Source organism: Palaemon carinicauda, chromosome 1 (assembly GCF_036898095.1).
Source record: "Palaemon carinicauda isolate YSFRI2023 chromosome 1, ASM3689809v2, whole genome shotgun sequence".
Classification (NCBI taxonomy): domain Eukaryota; kingdom Metazoa; phylum Arthropoda; class Malacostraca; order Decapoda; family Palaemonidae; genus Palaemon; species Palaemon carinicauda.
Genome location: NC_090725.1, coordinates 83,855,111 through 83,872,610, shown reverse-complemented (window position 1 = coordinate 83,872,610; position 17,500 = coordinate 83,855,111). Strand labels below are relative to the sequence as shown.

Genomic DNA, 17,500 nt, shown 5'->3' with positions numbered 1-17,500 from the left:
AGAAGAGATGAGTGGTGCGCAAAGGGGATCTCATTGCCCAAAGTGGGACCACATAATTGATTTGGAAGATTGAATTCTCCTCTTTGGTAAGATCAAGGAACAAAACGAGCTGTCATGTTTATGAGGAAATAGGAGAAGAGTACCTACATGATGATGTGAGGTCAATAAAGCTGATGCACTCGATAGGGTGGCCTATTGTCTGAACCAAAAACATCTTGTTTGGCATGGTTATTTTCAAGCCGCGGTTAGACTTTTGTCTTTCGACCGCATGGTTTTCTCCTTGTAATTTCACCTGAAAAAAATCTCTACATTGCCTTTATAATGAGAGTAAAAAAACACAAGAAATGAAATAAATTTTGCACTTTTGACGTGGTCTTGTCTACTCGACGTACAGGTTAAACAAGTGTGAAGGTGGTGGTGATCAGCAGAACTTGTAAAGAAAGGAACATATCTTTGTATCGTCAAAATAAGTCACTTCGATAATTGTGGGATACCTCTTACAAAAGCAATTGTTTCAATTTCTTTACCGACAAGTACATTAGGACTGAAGTTTTATGATCGAAGCCGCGTGAGAACAAATGGTAAAATAGAAAACGAAAGAAGCTAATGATCTAAACCTTAAAAGGGCACCTGGCCAGAACTATAAAATGAGACAAATATAACAATTAGGACAAGCAAAGGCATATAGAAAATGGGACTGCATAATTATTACCTTATCCTCCTACGCCTATCGACGCAAAAGGGCTTGGTTAGATATCGCCAGTCGTCTCTGTCTTGAGCTTTTAATTCAATATTTCTCCATTCATCTTCTCCTACTTCACGTTTCATAGGCCTCAGCCATGTAGGTCTTGGTCTCCCAACTCTTCTAGTGTCTTCTAGAGCTCAGTCAAACGTTTGGTGAACTAATCTCTCTTGGGAAGTACGAAGAGCATGCCCAAACCATCTCCATCTACCCCTCACCATGATTTCATCCACAAATGGCACTTGAGTAATCTTTCTTATAGATTAATTTCCAATTTTGTCCTGCCACTCAACTCCCAATATTCTCCTAAGGGCTTTATTCTCAAATCATCTAAATCTGTAAAAGAGTGTTTGATTGTCATACCATGACTCACGTCGATACTCTAACACACATCCCACTAAATTTATATATAGACTGATTTTTATATGTAATTTCAGGCGAATTGATTTCCAAATTTTACTTAACCTAGCCACTGTCTTATAAACTTTTTCAAATCTTTCATTAAACTCCAATTCTTAAGAACCTGTATTAGGTATCATAGTACCTAAATACTTAAATAATTCTACCTAATTAATACTTTCTCCTTCCAATGATATTTCATCTTCCATTTCATATTCCGTTCTCGTCATCTTTATCTTTCTTCTATTTATCTTAGCTCAACCTCCCGTGATATTTCATGCATTCTGGTAAGCAGGTTTTGCAAGTCCTGTGGTTTTCTTCTAATAAGGAGAACGTCATCAGCATACTCTGGGTCACCTAATCGCATCATGAAAATATATCTCGGAATGTTTCGTATCAGGGCCAACATCTCTATGATTACCGTAAAATTTCCAACGAACCTTAACGGAATAAGACTGGAATTTTACAGGTATATTGATTTAATTACAGTGTATTGCTTTTGATGTACCTATTGTAGCGTAATTCTACTGTTATTAAACATTTTACTTAAAGTCATATAATAACTCATGACAGTTTGTGCTCGACATATAGTATTGCTACGTCTATAACAACAAGGCTAAGCGCTAAATTTATGAAACACCTAACCCCACCCGACCACTGTAAAAAAATATTAAGATACAAGATTTATTTATATTTACAGGAAAGGACACAAAGGAATTTCATACAGACTTACAGTATTACTATGAAAGAAAACACTGCGATGAAGAAAAAAAATCCGTCTGTATTAATTATCATAATATTAATATCAAAAGAATAGATATCATTATTTTAGTAATGGCATATACAACAATGAAATGCCATGGGATAATGTGAACATTGAAATACCATGTGATAATAAAAATTTTAACTTAACTCGTTGCTTGGATATTTTAATTAATATACAAAAAAAAAAAAAAAAAAATTCAATCAATCAATCCTGTTAAAAACGACAAATGTAAATAACGGGAGGGTTAACTTACGGGCAAATATAGCTCTCCTTATTGCCTCATTAATGAGGAATGATAGCCAAGTTAGTGAGTGAGCCAATGAATAGGCAATTAAAGGCCAAATCAAAAAGGGAAGAGAATAAAGTGATCAGTCAATCATCCCTAAAATGAAAGATTGAATGAAAAACACCGGCCTGTTGGCCGAGTGACTGAGTAAGGGGAACTGCCAATATTGAAATAACTCTCCCAGGGTGATTCATCACATTTCTCCCCCTCCGTTGCTTGTTAACAGTCTCATTACTCCAGTCAGTTACTTGCTGAGAAGATTTCAAACTTTTACAAACAATAGGATTAGGGCTACCCATGCAACCCATGTTATTCTGTCCTCTTATTTCAATACGGGATCTGGACAGAGCAACGTTTTCAGGTAACATAACTTTATTTTTCCTTTTTTTCCATGCTGAGACTAAATGGAAATTGGGATTACCATCCAAGGCACCTTCTTGTCGATAAAAGCAAATCGAAATATCGGCTAAAAACTATATAATAATTGATTTCTGATCATATCCCATCTAAAAAGACCATCGAAAATATATATGAATACAAGAAACTTATTCAGGATTACTCTAATTACCTCCGCCAACGAAGTTGGTCGGAGGTTATGTTTTCACCCTCGTTTGTGTTTGTTAATTAATGTGTGTGTTTGTTTGATTGTGAACACCTTCCTCGCCACAATTCTAATCGTAGAGTAATGAAACGTGCAGGGATTAGCTGGTATGAAAAAAGCTGGAAATTATTAAATTTCAGAAGGTTAAGGTCAAAGGTCAAGGTCACGGTCAAGAAAAATGTCCATTTTACGTAATAAGCCACCAGTTTGGACATTGTTGTCACAGGGACTTCAAACTTGGCTCAAATTTGAGTGTATAAAACTCCAAGCAAATTAATACATGTTAAGGTCGAAGGTCACGGTCAAGTTCAAGGTCAAGAAAAAGGCCAAATTCTGGTCATCAACCAAACGGCCACAATTTTAATCGTACACTAATGAAACTTGCAGGGATTCTAAACTGTTATGTAAAGACTTGGAAATGATTAAATTTGGGAAGGTCAAGGGTCAAGGTCACGGGTTAGCAAAACGTCCATATCACGTAATCAGCAATAAGTTTGGACGTCCTTGTCATAGAGACATCAAACTTGCTTCATATTTGAGTGTATGAAAATCTGCGCCAACGAGAAATAAGCTGCCATGGAGGAGGTCTTCACTCTACTGAGTGGCCCTCTAGTTTCTAATGTGAAGCTCAATCTAAAGCAATAGAAAATGTGTTATTTAACATAGCCTCTGCAGCCCTCTATTGAAAGGAAAGAGTTGAGGGGTTGGGTAAAACTTGCTAGTATGTAAAGCAGTGGTTTCAACAGGTGAATCCTGAAACAATTATCCCAATTTAAGTGAGAAATTCATTTCTACTTGAATATGATATTATGTTGATTTTCGTCATATATATATATATATATATATATATATATATATATATATATATATATATATATATATATATATATATATATACAGTATATATGTGTATATATATATATATATATATATATATATATATATATAAAATATACGTATGTATATATAGACACACACACAAATATATATATATATATATATATATATATATATATATATATATATATATATATATATATATATATATATATTATATATATATACACACATATATATATATACATATATATATATTTATATATATATATATATATATATATATATATATATATATATATATATATATATCATACGTGTGTGTAGGTATATGTGTGTATAAAGTGGCAGATCTCCTAAACATGATATAAATCATTAGTTTCATAGTAACCGATATTCAAGTATAAACTAGGAAGCAGTTCATCAGTTTTACGGAAGAGAAATGAGAAGTCTATAAGTTATTAAATGAAAAGAATAACAAATCACAATGTTATCATAAAAACTTATTATATATCGGGATACTTTATGATCCTCGATTTAAATAGATGCACCAATCACGCAAACCTTTATAACTGAATTGATACCAAAGTTTGTATCTGATGACATATTTACAGCATTTGGTGGCATTTCCTGGCCAAAGCCGAGAGAAGAAGTCGTTTGTCGCCATAAATAATTGAGACGTAGGTATTTCCTTTGGAACGGAATGGCAAAACATTGAACTAAAGAAAGCGATTTCGTTCATTTGTGTTTTAGCTACAAAGAAATAACAAAGGGGAAAGCATTGCGTCACTAACGATTCTTTTTTCTATCTTGTTGAATCTTAAAAACTATAAATAAAAATGCTCTCTGTCTTTGAGCAAGCAGACATAGGCGAAAGGATCACATGGTATTTCAAACATTTTACAGCATAGCTTAAAACCCTTTGAATGTCAATTACCTAATTCTGCTATTTATCTAAAAGACGAGATTAAGAACATGACATTGACTCTAGGAATTCCTTTTATTGCGGTCTCAATTAAAGTAATTTTTAAGTCATATCTCTCTCTCTCTCTCTCTCTCTCTCTCTCTCTCTCTCTCTCTCTCTCTCTCTCTCTCTCTCTCTCTCTCTCTATATATATATATATATATATATATATATAAATATATATATATATATATATATATATATATATATATATATAAAACCTCTAATATGTAAGTGTGTTCTTCACTTTATGGTAGCTCTGCTGAAAATTTATCAACAGAAAGTATGAGATTCCCTTCACTTAAGGCTGTATAATATCATCTTAAAGGGATGAAAGTTGTTATCAACTTCATCATACTTCATCCTCATAATCATCGTTTTATTATCATTCGTGCCATTAATGTTGCCTGTAAACTTGCCATCATTTTTAAGATTAACATTTTGCATAAAGATATCTCTTGCAAAGCACTAAAATAGTTTTCTTAACAATAGAGATTACGTTCTTATCAAGTCAAAATACGTTTACTTTCTCCGCAGGTCGAGTGAATGGAGGAAGTCCCGTGAGGCCCCACTACCCAACGCCCCTCCACGCCTCTTGGTTCCCTGAGCACAGCAGAGCTGTGGGCGTAGGTGGCCTAGGCGTAAATGGAGGTCTATCACACACGCCTACTGTCTCATGGGTGCCTCCTCTCTCAAGGGCTCCCCCCCAAGCGCCACTCCATCCCACTCACCTCTTTACGTTCCCACCCACGCCGCCGAAGGACGCCACTCCAGACCCAGTTGTCGGGGCGACAGTTGCCACCCATGACTATGGTTTGGTGACTTCATCCGACAGCCAAATCCACCCACCTTCAGCCCTTGAAGTCACCATGGGCGAGATCAAGTCTGGAGGCCCTTCCTTACTCCCCGTCCATCCGATGGGCCTCTTGGGCGTCTCCAAACGTGAAGGTAGCGACGAGCACAACCTCACTGATCCACCTTTGCCCCATCATCATTTCCATCAACAACTTACTCACATATCTTCTTCAGCCCCTTATGTTGATCCAACCCCTTCCTCCTCCTCCTCCTCCTCTTCCTCATTAATCTCTAATCAAATGGATGCTTATGTTCTCCATACCTCCTCACTCACAACCACTTCCCCTGTCATAACTACAACTGCTATCACAACCTCCACCTCTTCACCAATTCCTTCCTCGATAGGAGCTTACGAAGCCTACCTTCCAGCTCACGAGGACGTTTATTATCCTACCGCTCCCGATCCTCCTCCAATTCCTGGAAGCGACCCATCATCCAACAACCCATCCGTCTCGAAGAATAAAACTAAAACCAAGACCAACACGGGTAAGACAAAAACATTCGGGTTTGACTCTGCACCAGACACACAGTATACTAATGCACAGTGCCATCGCCGACATCAAAACACTCTTTCATCTTATCCCTTCTTTCCCGTAACAATCGTCAATACTTCATCTACAGCTAACCTGTACTTCAGTCTCTGTTTCATTATTCATCTGCAAATTTTTTATGGTAATCGCTTTCACTGGCTTCTCGTAATCTGCAAGAGTCTGAAATGCTATAAACAATTTAATATAGAAATTACGTCTTTAGTCTTAGTTAGAATAAGTTTTCTTATCTCAAGAGCACTGAAATTACAAATAATGTCATTCGAGCACTAGAATCACTAGCTAATCCCAAACCCTTTCTGTAGTTAAAATCATTCACAATGACCCAGCACATAAGAAATACAGTTGTTCTTTTCTTCCAGCATTTAGATTTTCTGCATCACGTTGTACAATGCTTTAAAACTTAACGAATAATTTTCAGTAGGTGTAAGCCTTTCTCAATTTCTCGTTGTAGTTACTTCTTGTAAGGTTTGACATGCTCAATTATTTTGTATATTATGGCAAAATGTGATAATATGCACCTCAAAATTCAGGAGTTATGATTGTAAATATAATAAAGCAAAGAATAAAAATGTCCTGATACAAACAGTTTTGAACATGCAAGCACAAACAAAAACACTTTATTGATCTGTCCAAAAAGAGAATTGCTAAACGCAGTTACCGTCATTCACACGCCCTCTTCCATCAGCTTTAAATGACTGAAGAATTAAGTTAATGTGTCGATATATAAACTAAGCCATCTTTATGCTAGCTTAAACGCCTGCACAATGGCAACATGAAAGTGACAGTAAGGTAGTTAATGTGAATATAAACCCTGGTGTAGAACTCTGAACTGAATATCTAATTTAGACCTGAAGAACTTATGATCACCAGTATTTATAGAAAATGGCTGCTGAATATATCATTTTATAGTAGGGATCATCTAAGTTGACTATTGTATAATTAAGAACCAAAACATATCATCAACTAGAAATATAAAGATATATATGAATACCTATGTAGCTGACACGCATTTTCATCTTCTATTGATATACAGTTATACAGTGGTATAACATTTGTAGACCATCCTACAATTACTGTACCATTTCGTGACAAATCAACATAAGAAACTTATGTGAATGGTGTAAATAATTTGCAGAGGTCATGTATTGTAAGAAAAGATGGTGACGAAAAAGAAATTTCTGAGAAGAAAAAACGCAAATTTTGGAGAAGTAAGTTTCAGGGCCTACCTAATGGTACAATTTCTAACTCTTTATTTAATGTCTCTCTCTCTCTCTCTCTCTCTCTCTCTCTCTCTCTCTCTCTCTCTCTCTCTCTCTCTCTCTCTCTCTCTCAATCCATTAGAAACATACTTCATAAGATAAACTGAGGTTGTTACAGGTGAAATGTTCCCAAAAATAATCTTAAATAACTTCTTCTTGTCATAAACGCCATGTACAGTAGATGTGATATTAGTAACCGTGGCACTCGGTATTCAGTAGCAGTAATGGTAAGAATAATATTATCAAGAATGATTTGGTGACTGAATTTTTGCACTATCATTACCACTAATGTTATTGATGTGGTTGTTTTAACAACATTTCGGAGGCGTTACTCCAGAAAATTCTAAAATAATATCAACACGAACATATGAAAACTTTTCAATACTTTTAAAATCATTGAACAAACGCTCAGATTTCCTTTTTTATCGGACAGTCACCAATCCATACCCTATGATGAAATGCATATACGAGAGTAAACAGAGTAGACAAAATCTTGACAAACGATCATACCACCTTTTCAACGACGAACAACTATTATGCGGATGCTATTCATCAGAGGACTTGCACTTATCTAACACGTATTTTATGCTGAGATCTCTCACAAGGCCAAGACCACAACTGATCTTCTGATCAGCAACTCTAAGCAATATTGGCCCTGAACTGCGCCTGGATAGATGATATTCTGGAGGCATCAATTCACTCTTAGCATATTACCCAAAGTCCAAATTTGGGCGTCAAGATTTACGTGTGGCGGACACAAAAGTATAAGGAAAGTTTACTTATATATATATATATATATATATACACATATATACATATATATATATATATGTATATATGTATATATATATATATATATATATATATATATATATATATATATATATATATATATATATATATATATATATATATATACACAAATGTCTACCTTATACTGGGATCAAACCCTAGTCTCTTCAAATGAAAGGCAAGGTGTCTATCAATAATGTCACCAAAGGGTCTAGAAGACGTCTGACCCTGTAAGTGCTAAATGCATATCAGGATTTACCTGGCGAGACCACTCACTTCTATGTCGGCAAGTTTTACCCAACTTGCCGACACCCCTAGTGACAGAACTAATACAGTAGTTCTTAATTCAAATTAGCCCTAATGAGTAATATATTTCTACCTCAAGCTAGGATCGAACCCTAGTCTCTTCAATTGAAAAGCAAGGTGGCTACAAATCATGGAACAAAAGGCTCTAAAAGAAATCAGGACCTAATGGGAACTGCATTTCAAGATATACCTGGTAAGGCCTCTGTCTTTACTTTAATACCATCGAGTTTTATTTAACTTCCTTTCATTTTAAAGGAACTACGGTTCGATTCCAGCATAAGTTTTATATATATATATATATATATATATATATATATATATATATATATATATATATATATATAAGGTTATTTTTTCCCCTAGGAAGGGCTAGCTGGTTTCAGAATGTACGAGGGCCAGTTCAGTACAATTCATTCACAGTGACGAAATTAAAAATATCAATATCTTACTTATTCCTCGTACACCTAGAAGTATTTCTATCTTTCTGTCCTTTGGAAGAAACCCAAATAGCAACCATTTACAAATTTACAAATCAATTAGTCATTTGCACATATAAACATATCCATAGTGCAAATATATTAACAAGTTAATAAATTAGGTCAATCACATATTTATGTTTCAAACCACAGTCTAAAGACATAAATAGATAAATAGTTTTTTTTTCTGTCTTTATCGTCGCCGCATTCCTTAATGACATTTGGAGAATCATAAGATGGCCATTTTGAAAATTTCGCACAATCTTTGTCTCCTAATTAATATGCAAACCACCATTCTAAGGACAGGAAAAATTAATCCATTGATTCCAACTTCACTGAATACGAATGAGGTGCATTTCGAAGTGAATAAACATTCAACACAAATGTCCGTAAAAATGTGTCGCTCTTGAGAAAGCCTTTAGAAAGGCAGCCATAATAGCGCTACGCCACTCCGGGTCCCTTATCGAAGACATCATCGAGAAGTTGGTGTGACGGAATTATCATTTTATTTGCTCGATTTAACTACATAAGAATCTCTTTGAAGTTAGAGAGAGAGAGAGAGAGAGAGAGAGAGAGAGAGAGAGAGAGAGAGAGAGAGAGAGAGAGAGAGAGAGAGAAAATATTTTTACTATTTTTAATGTGGTAAGCTTTTTGGCTAAATCGCTAGTTTTGTTCAGAATAATGCTAATCTTATAAGCATGTGGGGTTGCACTTCCAATAATGATAAATAATTGATTTAAAATTATGAAAGTGTGATTAATAAACAATGGCGTATATTTTAGAAGAGATTTAATAGCAGAAAACACACATTATTATTATCATTATTATTATTATTATTATTATTATTACTTGCTAAGCTACAACCCTAGTTGATAGTAGCAGGTGGGCCAGGGCCCCAGCCGCCCGTTGAGATACTACCGCTAGAGAATTATGGGGTCCTTTGACTGGCCAGACAGTACTACATTGGATCCTTAACTCTGGTTACGGTTCTTTCTCTTTGCCTACACATACACCGAATAGTATGGCTTATTCTTTGCAGATTTTCTTCTCTCCTCATACACCTAACAACACTGAGATTACCAAACAATTCTTCTTCACCCAAGGGGTTAACTACTGCACTGTAATTGTTCAGTGGCTACTTTCTTCTTGGTAAGGGTAGAAAAGACTCTTTAGCTATGGTAAGCAGCTCTTCTAGGAGGACACTCCAAAATCACACCATTGTTCTCTAGTCTTAGGTAGTGCCATAGACTCTGTACCATGGTCTTCCACTGTCTTGGGTTAGAGTTCTCTTGCTTGAGGGTACACTTGGGCATACTATTGTATCTAATTTCTTTTCCTCTTGTTTTGTTAAAGTATTTATAGTTTATATAGGAAATATTTATTTAAATATTGTTACTGTTCTTAAAATATTTTATTTTTCTTTGTTTCTTTTCCTCACTGGACTATTTTCCCTGTTGGGGCCCCTGGGCTTATAGCATCCTACTTTTTGCAGTTAATAATAATAATAATAATAATAATAATAAAAGCAGGTTGCTATAAGCCCAGGGGCCCCAACAGGGAAAATATTCCAGTGAGGTAAGGAAACAAGGAAAAATCAAATATTCTGATAACAGTAACAACATTTAAATAAATATTTCCTATTCAAACTATAGAAACTTAACAAAACAGGAAGAAGAGAAATAAAAAAGAATAGTGTGCCCGAGTGTACCCTCATGCAAGAGAACTCTAACCGAAGACAGTGGAAGACCATGCCAAAGAGGCTAAGGCACTACCCAAATCAAGCTAAGTACCAAAGTTTTACCATGAAACTTCAATGCTTCATATACGAGATTTTACGTCGAAATTAACTGGCTAAGAACTGTAAGAAACGAGTGAGAAAAATTTCTCTTCTGGTTTTTAACTAACAGTTCAGCGAGCATCACTGTTTAGTGTTCACCTTTGTTGCTTTATGCTGTTAATGGAAGTATTCTATATCCAGTGTAAATTCGGTTAATAAAACCATGAGAAAAGCTGATTTCCTGCTGAAGTTAACATAACTATTAACCCAGTACTCGTATGTGACTGTAAACCGAAGATACAAAAGACCAAGAAAAGGTGAGGAAAAGATTGGAGGGTAGAAAAAAAATGGGACAATTGAATAAATGTCCAAAGCTAGTCTGTAGAAGGAGAGACTGCGATTCTTACAATTCAATGATTACAGAATCGAAAAAAAATCCTCAAAACTAATGTTGCATAGTTGACTTAACACCAAATTCCTCCGTCCATCTGGTTTCATAATCTACACTAATATGGTAAAAAAATACACACACACACACACACACACACACATATATATATATATATATATATATATATATATATATATATATATATATATATATATATTGTTCTGGCACTAGTGAACATGCTTGTGATCTGAATCTAGACCACTCAAATGCTAGATGTATCACACTTGAATCAAACAATTTTTGTCAAAGTTGAGGCTGGGAACTATAAATCTTTGCTCTTCTATATTCTGTGATTTGAACATTCATGTGTATGCCAATATATGATCAATGAAATTTCCATAGCATCTGAAGAATTACTATATGCTTTCTATTTAGAAATCTTTTGTATAATTAGTTTTCCTTTGTTCTTCACACATATCTGGCAGTATTACTCAAGGTATTTCTTAAATCAATAATATTATGGGCATTATTTTCATAGTGTAACAATTTAAACTTCTTATATGTTATAGAACTTTCATGTATACAAGGAAAATTTTGCGTTGCCAGGCCAATAAAAGTTACATCCAGTAAAAATAATCTTTTCTGAAGAACATTTGTATCACAAACCAAGCCATGTGTGCTTAAATCAAGAGCAGGTGTTGGACATATTAATTTTCTGAAAAGCCTGTGACGTTCAAGATTCAGCAGTTGATTCGTTTTTTTGTGATGCAATTTTCTATGGAAAGAAACATCTAACTGGCGAAATATTGCCACGCCCAAATCCATATGTACAGTACAAGTATTAAAACAAGTATAGAACGTGAATGCCACCAAAAAAAAAAGAAAAAAAAAGTGCATGTCATTCACTGTAATTAGTGACACTTAGGCAAATGCAGTACATTCAATTTTTAAAGTAACCAAGTCCACAAAAAGAACTAGACATCGCATGTAAATAAACCCGGATCGTATAAGAGGAGGCAAGTATGCAGATGTATGTTTGCTCTCTTATATATACCACATATAAGCAAATATACACATACTTTCCGTAGATACAAATTCATAAAAATCCACGTGATAAAGTATGTGCGCATATATCTAGAAAATGTCTGAGAAAAGAGCATGTAAATGCAATATATGTTTTGCGAGTCACATACAGTGGAAGACAAAAGAAAATAGACTGATGGATAGACATTCGTGCATCGTTATACACAAGTGTTGTCTAACCCTTCCATCTGCTCGAAAGCTATAGTCAATTTCTTTCAGCGATGCAGATTTGCACCGACTTGCAGCGGTGCCCTTTTAGCTCGGAAAAGTTTCCCGATCGCTGATTGGTTGGACGAGATAATTCTAACCAATCAGCGATCAGGAAAATTTTCCGAGCTAAAAGGGCACCGCTGCGAGTCGGTGCAAATCTGCCTCGATAAAAGAAATGGACTATAGTGACTCTCATTTACACATGCGCTCTCATTTTCACTTCTAATAACCCCTAAACTGAAAACTGTGATATAAAATACCCAAAACTGGGTAATATCATATTAATATTCCCTTTCTTATTTTTACGTATGGCCTGTAGTCGCCTGTACTAATTTCAAGAAGTTTCCATTACTATTCATTAAACTAGTTAGGTTGCCTTGTTATATTGTCTTGACATTTCGGTTTTGTCTTAGTAAAACTTCCTCACACGTGACACGTTTATAACATCTGTGCTTGTTCAAAACTGTAATGACTGACTATCCTGTGTGATCAATGGCTGTAGTCGCCGTTAGGTCTGTTGTAAACTGGTCATGATTTGGTCATCAGTAAGGTCGGGAATGGCCATGAATAAAGAATAGTCGTGCAGAACTCTACTTAGAACTTGGGCTTGTTTTTCAAATAAAATTATGGATCTATTCGTGTCTTGTATTGTTTAGTTTGTGATTTTACTTAAGATATTATTTTTCCCATGTCTTGTTCAAAGACACAAATTACTAACAAGTGTTTTTGTTATACCTTTATTACTATTTGATTGGATTTACTTATGGGGACTCATGGTATTGACCATTTGAGTGATATACATAATTATGCTGAGCTTGGTTTGCAGTGACGTGCTACCTCTTACTCAAAGACTGCCTCAGTGCCGAATCCTTCAGGACTATGGACCTAAGGAAATCGCAAGTTTCCAATGCCCAGACTCTCCTGTGCCTAGGAGAAGCTATTATTTGATGCAATGGATTAATCTTTTAACTTTACACCATGAAGGTCAAGCAGCAAAAAAGGGGAATATTACAAACAACTGCCTTACACACACACATATATACATATATATATATATATATATATATATATATATACTGTATGTATATAATATTCATTTATTCATATATACCTTCTATTCAAATGCTAATTTGATAATAGGTATTAGCAGAAAACCTGTGAACAACAATTTGCAACACAAAGAAACCACAGGAACCAGCTATTGCTGCAGACTTGAGTCCTGGCGTTTTGTTTTTCAATAAATATCATTTCCTAGTTATTAAAAAAAAAAAAGTTACATGTAACTCCATCTAACTTGAAATTTAATGGGCAATCAAACCATTGAGCGATTGTAAGATTCTGGCATAGGCCACTAATTTAAAAACATAATAATCACAAAAAGCTCAACAAATTTAGGAAAATTAGCTGGTTGAATTTCATAAAGCAAAATCAATTCTAATATAGGCCTTAAACCATTAGAAGTCTTGGGGACATTCGAGAAATGCAAGGGATTTAAATAACCATAATATTATTAATAATAGTGTACGTGACACGTCAGAAAATGATGGCTTGATATTGAGATAAATATCCACAGATCGCACGCGAACTCCCCTCTCATCAGGGTATGACTGCTCCCTCCCCCCCCCCCCCCATCCCATGGGACGGGGTGAGCTACATAGATAAATACATAGCCAGACATTTGCTCTTTATTATATAGGGTAGGTTATTATCATTTCTTATTATTGTCATTATTATTATTATCATTAGCTATGAAACAACCATAGTTATAAAAACACGATGCTATAAGCCCAAAGGCTCCAATAGGGAAAAAAAAAGACCAGTGAGGAAAGGAAACAAGGAAATAAATAATCTATATGAAAAGTAATGAATAAATAATATAAAATACCTTAAAATCAGTCATAACGTTGAAATAAATATGTTACAAATAAACTATGAAAAGAGACTCGTTAGCCTGTACCAACATAATATTCGCTGTAAGTTTGAACTTCTGAGGTTCCACCTTGGAGAAAAAATTCAGCAATCCAACTGCCAGAATAGGAATATCATACCACGATATAACCACAGCTGTAATACAACTTTTAAAATACTGTGCCGTAACGAACCTTATGGTGAAGAAGGCAAGACTAGAACTAAGTGCATACCTAGTGCTACTTACAGAATGGTTATACAGTAGTCTGCGAAGATCTGACTACAAAAGATAGTCAGGAACTAAACAGATACTGTACGGGGAGCAATGAAGAATCAATGAAGCGTACATGAATCGTCGCATTGGTACAATGGATAGGAATTTTCTTCAAATTCATCTGCAAATCGATAATGAACTAAAATTACATTTAAAATCTTTCATTATATTTTAATCTAAATGGATAGAGTGGATTTTTTGGTCGTTCATTTTTTTAATCAGTGAATTTTTAATGTTTCACTTATATCTATCAAATAGTTATTCACAATGGCATCCATTTCATCCTCTGGTAAAAGTATTAAGCAAATTTCATACCTCAAAACAGACACCTCTCCACTACAATTCATATTACGACTTGCTATCTTCTAGTATACATCTGTGAATTACTTATTACACTAGTTTGCACTTTTTTTCACCAAGACTTCCTTTAAATCATCTAATTCATTGCTTACATATATCAAGTTGGTTTTCATAAGAAACATTTCTCATGCTACTTTGACACTTTGTTTCTAATAATTTTGTTTTACATATACCGATCATAAAAGGACACTTAAAAGCACTTCCATTTACTGGTTTGCATAACAACCTGTTAATCGAGATGTCACAAGGCTTCCTGTCTATTGCGGTTGATAAAAGTTCTTACGATTCTCTTTAGTCATTAAGAGGATCGAAGATAAGAGGAGATAAATGGCCTTGTCTTTGACCCAACAAATGAATCTTGTTTTATTTTTTTTTTCATTAAGTTTAAAAAAATATACATGCAACTGTGTTGAGGCATATACATTGCAAAGCTCCAATATGCATGCAATACATGAACATAAACATACATACATCAGACTACCGGGTATCTTTTTATACAGTGTAGCCCATCGTACTTTTTCTTAAAAAAAAAAAAATAAAAGTTTCATCTATGAAACTTAAGATTCCGTTGCAAAAAGCAACAAAATTGGCAGAGGCAGTATTTACTAACCTTTCCGTGAGAAGTTGTGACGTCAAAGAAATTTAGCTTCCAGTCAGTCATAAAAACAGGAAAAGTTGATTGTAAGTTATCTGACGTTGATGCTAATAAGAAATGTCCCTTAAAACCTAAAGTTTACCCAAATAAATGTATGCATATATACACCTAGACACACACACACACACACACACACACACACACACATATATATATATATATATATATATATATATATATATATATATATATAGCTGTGTGTGCATATGCTACGATTATTTTGGAAAATAGCCATTATGCAAAAAGACAAAATCAATGGTCACATAGCAAGATGACCTAAATATCTGATAATTTTGCAAAAGGTCCAAGATTTTGGACTATTTGGAAAATCACCAGTATAATCGTCGTTCAGTTTACCAAATGTCCAAGTAGAAAATGGCCAGATAGAAAAAATGTGAATGTAAAATAAGATTAACTTATTCATTCTAACAAAAATATGTCAAACCTTAAAAAGTATTTGGTATTTATTCATTCTTTAAAAATACACCAAAGCTTAAAAAGTATTTTGCAAGTTGGTAGTTGAAAGAAATGCGAGGAAATGATAAAATGAAGTGAACATAAAAACTTTCAACTGGGCTCCACAAGGCACTAGAAAAGTTGGAAGACCCAGGCCTACATGGCTGAAGACTATGAAGCGTAAAGTAGACGATGAATGGAGAAGTATTGATTTAAAAGCTCAAAATAGAGACGACTGGCAATATCTAACCGAGGCTTTTTGCATCAATAGGGTAGGAGATGATGATGATGATGATACAATACATTCAAGAAAATACATTAGAAAATAGATTAAAATTTAAATAGCATTTTCATTGAACCTACAGAAAATGTCTTGCATCTTGAAAGTCGGTGAGTCCTTATATGTCACGTATGTGTGCATGTCGAACTTGTTATCGCAAGAGGCACCGCATTTGAATCTCTTGTTGCATAAAACAATTTCTTTAAACACCTTCTGCGCTTGGTCATACATGTCTTAGTGCAGGAGGATTAACGAATCTCTGAGGCTGTCCCATGGATTCTGTTATGGCTACTTCCCACCCCTGTACACCTTTCATGAAATGAATATTCCTACACATTGAGTAAATTGGTACGGAGTGTGACCCTGTTTAAGCAGCCCATGACTTGTACCAAATGGCATATAAATATATACCATTTGATCATATCCATTTCTTGACTACAAATTCAAAGTATTTGATGCTTTGCTTTCCTCAACGCAACCAGCTTTTATATGAAAAAGATTGTTTTGTTTTCATTATACAGATTTTCAATATACGAGTATAATAAACTACACACAAATTATTAGAAGTAACACCACTTCAACAGTCCTCGCCTGATCTTCATTAGCTTACTGATAACATCCATACCAATCACAACCTTATACCCTTTAATCCCGGTCTTTTCCATCAGACTACTTGCTTTGAGGACATTTTGTAAACTGATAATCCTGGTAATTTTCTAATGTAAAAAACTTTAGACCTTTTGCAAAATCGCCAGATATTTAGGACATTTTGCAATACAACCACAAAACTGTTCTTTTTGCATAATGGCTGGGCATTTTGCAAAATTACCGTAACACACATATATATGTGTATATAAATATATATATATATATATATATATATATATATATATATTATTATTATTATTAATAGCTAAGCAACAACGTTTTTGGAAAAGTGCATTGGTATAAACACAAAGGCTCCAGTGATAAAAAGTACTAAGGAAATAACAAACTATATATGTGAAGAAATAAACATACAATATGAAATATTTGTAGATCAGTAACAACTATGAAACGAGACTTATGTCAAGAGAAAAGCATTTGCAACAGGTTTGAACTTCTGACATTCTACCGATTCAAACTCTAGATTTCGAGGATCTTGCCACAATCTGGTTAAAACTGCAATAAAACTTCTAGAATACTCTGTAGTATTGAGCCTTATGACAGAGAAGGCAAAATTGTTAGAATAACTACATACCTAGTATTATGTATAGGATGGCTGATTATGAA

The 17,500-nt window shown here is 34.5% G+C and overlaps 1 protein-coding gene across 1 annotated transcript in view; it reads left to right on the top strand.

Annotated features, from left to right (window-relative positions):
- The window catches only part of LOC137649419 (GATA-binding factor 2-like), a 277,304-nt gene that overhangs the window by 92,452 nt on the left and 167,352 nt on the right, over positions 1-17,500 (top strand). The window contains exon 3 of the mRNA XM_068382408.1: positions 5,133-5,936. Coding sequence (XP_068238509.1) covers positions 5,133-5,936 — 804 coding nt within the window. The remainder of the gene's footprint in view (positions 1-5,132; positions 5,937-17,500) is intronic.